General features: G+C 53.0%; 1 protein-coding gene across 1 annotated transcript in view; it reads left to right on the top strand.

Moving 5' to 3' along the window:
- Positions 1 to 1,220: 1,220 nt before the first annotated feature.
- Cry1 (cryptochrome circadian regulator 1) overlaps positions 1,221 to 3,767 on the top strand; it is a 53,783-nt gene continuing 51,236 nt past the window's right edge. The window contains exon 1 of the mRNA XM_021174197.1: positions 1,221 to 1,971. Coding sequence (XP_021029856.1) covers positions 1,814 to 1,971 — 158 coding nt within the window. The 5' untranslated portion in view covers positions 1,221 to 1,813. The remainder of the gene's footprint in view (positions 1,972 to 3,767) is intronic.

Below are 3,767 nucleotides of genomic sequence, written 5' to 3'. Positions count from 1 at the left end.
GTTATGGCTAGGAAGTCTGGTAAAGATGCACATGTGGCCCTGTGTTCTCGTTAGACTTCAATTGCTTTGATAAAACATCATGAGTAAAAGCAATTTGGCCAGGAAGGAAGGGGTTTGTTGCCGTTTACAGTTAATAATCCATCATGGGGAGAAGTCAGGGCAGAAATTCAAAGCAGAAACCTGGAGATAGAAAGCTGAAGCAGAAGCCGCGGAGGAAAGCTGTTTTGGTTCCCTGTCTGTGGCTTCCTCAGCCTGCTTCCATATACAACCCGGCTAGGTCTACCTGCCTAATGGTGGCGCCACCCACACTGGTCGGGTCCTTCCACATCACTCATTAATCAAGAAAGTGCCCAGACTTCCCTACAGGCAACCTGATGGAGGTCTTTACTTCAATTAAGGTTCCTCTTCCCATTTAACTTCAGTTGAAGAAAAAAAAAAAAAAGCAAAGCAAAAAAACCCAAAAACCTAATCAAGATACCTTCTAAACTACACTTCATGTAATAGATTAGAGTTGATAAATTGACGATGTATCAACAGTATTATGAAATGCTGAGAAATGCTGAATATCTGAGATCGGACCTGTCTTCTCCAGAGCTTGGGCAAAGGTGCCCGCCCCAAACAGTAAAAAGGCTAACGGCGTGGTTTCTGCTCCTTCCAGAGCAGGGGACTCCGATTAACACCTGATTGAAGCTGGGTGAGAGGCAGGACTGTGCCTCGGTTGCCTCTCACCCAGCCCAGCAATAACAGGGAACTGGCTTCAGACCTTCCACACGACCCATAGGAAGAGCCCTGGGCGCGCTCCCGCGTCCTAGCCTCTTCTCTTCCACCGCGAGAGCGCAGCGCACGCGCGCCGTGCCCGGCAGAGCGCGTGCCCGCGAGCTCCCCGCAGCCCCGTGCTCATCCGGGTCCCCGCGAGCCTCGACCAATGAAGGCGGCTCCCGGCCCCGGGAGCAAAACTACGCCTCCTCCCCCTCCTCGCGGCCTGTGGCCCCCGCGAGCGGCCTGGGGCTCAGGGGACCCGCAGAGGCTGCGAGTCCGGATCCCACGCGAGAACTCAGGTCGCGAGCGCCCAGCGATCGCAACCGGCCGCGAAGCACTGGGCGCGGCGGCGCACGCCGGGGTCTGAGCCAGTGTAGTAAACACACTTCAGAAACGTGAGGTGCCGGTGGTCACGTGGGGTGCATGCCGCCCAATGAGAAGCCGGGGGCGGGGCGGAGGCCGCTGACGCGGCGGAGTCACCCGGGCAGCCTCGGGACCGGTGACCGGCAGGCGAGCGTCCCGCGGCCTGGAGCTCTAGCCCGCGCTCTCCGAGCTCGCTGCCCACTCCGGGACGCACAGGCCGCGTCGCGCGGAGGCCGCGTGAGCTCGTGTCCGTCCGTGGAGGCGGCCTCGGGCGCGCCACCGTCTCCTCGCGGGCCGCCTCGGTTGGGCGAGGTTTCCGTGACGAGCCTCCCGGGGCTGCTGCGACCAGCTCGGGCCGTCGTGGCGGCTCGGGCCCCGCGCGCTCGCTTGCGCTCCGGGGGTCTCAGGCCCTGGAAGGTATGCGTGTCCTCCGGACGCTGGGCGCGGGCTCCTGAAGGACGTCGCGCGTGGATCCCGGCGCCTCGGCAGCCTCCATTCATCTGCCAGCTGCGCGCTCGCCGCCTCCGCGCCCCGCCTCGGCGTCGCCTCCTCCCGTCCCCCCTCTGCAGCCCTTTCCCCACTCCTCGGGTGAGGAGGTTCTCGTGGAAGCGCAGGTGTCGGTTATGAGCCCGGCTTCCCTCCCTTGAAGCTCTCGGTAGAGGAAGTCGGGGTGACCCGCCGCGCCCCGAGCATGGGGGTGAACGCCGTGCATTGGTTCCGAAAGGGACTCCGGCTCCACGACAACCCCGCCCTGAAGGAGTGTATCCAGGGCGCCGACACCATCCGCTGCGTCTACATCCTCGACCCCTGGTTCGCCGGCTCTTCCAACGTGGGCATCAACAGGTGGCGGTGAGTTCGAAGCGCTTGGGAAATCAATCGATCGCGGTGTACGCGAATCGGGTGTCGATGCGTTAGTGTCAGATCTGAGATTTGGTTTTAGTCCAGGGACCGAATTGCCTACATCGTTAAAGAATTGTAGATGTGGTCAATATTAAATAGTACAGACTTAGTAGTAGAGATTACCGACGACCCTGAAACACTTTAGCTTTCACCGGTAAGCTATGTGTCTGTGTTGATGGGAACTCCTTCCCTGATTTGCGAGAAATAACTAGGAGGAGAATTAAACACTCCCAGATCATAATGGCCTTGATATCTTAGGCCTCCGAAAGGGTTGTAATCTCTAATGTTGACGTGTGTGTCTAGGTAACTCATAGTGTGGAGAAAAACCATTCATTTATTATAGCGGGCTCCGGATCCAGCTTTCTTCCCCCTTGAGGTTAGAGGAGGAAAAGCAAGGGAAAGAATGACCTGGCTTCCCAACTCTCTCTCTCAACTCCTCCTTGTGGTTGACAAGATAAAGCACAGTTTTTCTTTCGAGGCAAAGTATAATCCTTCTAGGGAATTGCCACTGGAAGAAATCCTCCGGACATTTTGTGAGCTGTGCCTGGGAAAACAGGATAGACGATTGTGTGGCGGAATGAAACGAAAGCATTAGTTCAGCAGATAATATTGATAGCTTATGTGCCAGCCATGTCTTTGAATATGAGGGATAGAGTTGTGAACGAGAAGTCTGCCCTCTTCAGGCATATGTCCAAGAAAAAAATATGTATGTAGTCCTTTTGGAGATGAGACGTGTTGCAAAAAAAAGGACGAGGTAAACAGGAATAGGGATGGGGACACAATTTAAAACAATGTTAATTAGCTGGGGATATAGCTCACTGGAAGCTAGGATGTGTGAGTGAGATTCAATCAATACTAGGAACCATGGGGAATATGTTGATTGGTATGGAAACAATGGAGAAAGTGATCGCAGATTTGAAGACATGGGATGCAGCTATCTAAGGGAAGAACATTCCAGGAAAAGGTCCTGAGGTGAGAATGTGCTTGGTCTTTGGAAGGAATGGCCAGCCAGAATGACGAGCAAAACCACTGGGGGAAAGTACTAGGTGATGAAGTCAGAGTTGTAACGGGGGCCAAATTCTAGAGCTTTATGCGCCGTCACTAAGGTCTGTGATTTTACCCCAGGAGAGTGGAAATGACTGCAGTACAAGGCTATTAGCAGAGAAGTGATGTCATCTAACGTAAGTTAGAAAAAAAAGCTTCTTTGGTTAGGATTCTGAGAACATGATTGATCAGCATTGAAGCTGGACAAGAAGTGCAAAAACCGCTTAGGAGACGTTCATTTCCAGGTGCAAGCTTGGAGAATGGCTTGTGTGGATGTGCAGGCAAGTTGGTTGTGGGGTTGAGCAGAACAAAAAAAGCTGTATTATCACAGTCAACAGGTGAAAATATCCCACATGCCCACCAACTGATTAATGGACTTCGTGTTGTGTGTGTCCATGCAAGTTACTTACTTGGCCATGAAGGAATGAGATACTGATAAATGCCATAGAATGTGTAGGCGAACCATGAGAGCATGTTAGCTGAAAGAAGCTAGTCATAAAACTTCATACTTTAAGATTGAACTATCCACAATGGGCAAGTACACAGGGACGGGGAGCAGGTTAGTGGTGACTTAGTTCTGGAGAAACTGGGGAGTCAGGAGGGTATCTCTGTGGGCACAGAGGTGATTAAAACTTTTTTGTCAGAAAACCTCCATGAATAGCTATTAAACCATGAGGGGTTTTTTTGGTTTTTTTTTTTTT

The sequence above is a fragment of the Mus caroli genome, chromosome 10, assembly GCF_900094665.2.
Source record: "Mus caroli chromosome 10, CAROLI_EIJ_v1.1, whole genome shotgun sequence".
Taxonomy (NCBI): Eukaryota; Metazoa; Chordata; class Mammalia; order Rodentia; family Muridae; genus Mus; species Mus caroli.
Note: the sequence above shows the minus strand (reverse complement) of the source record. Positions and strands in the feature narration are given on the sequence as shown.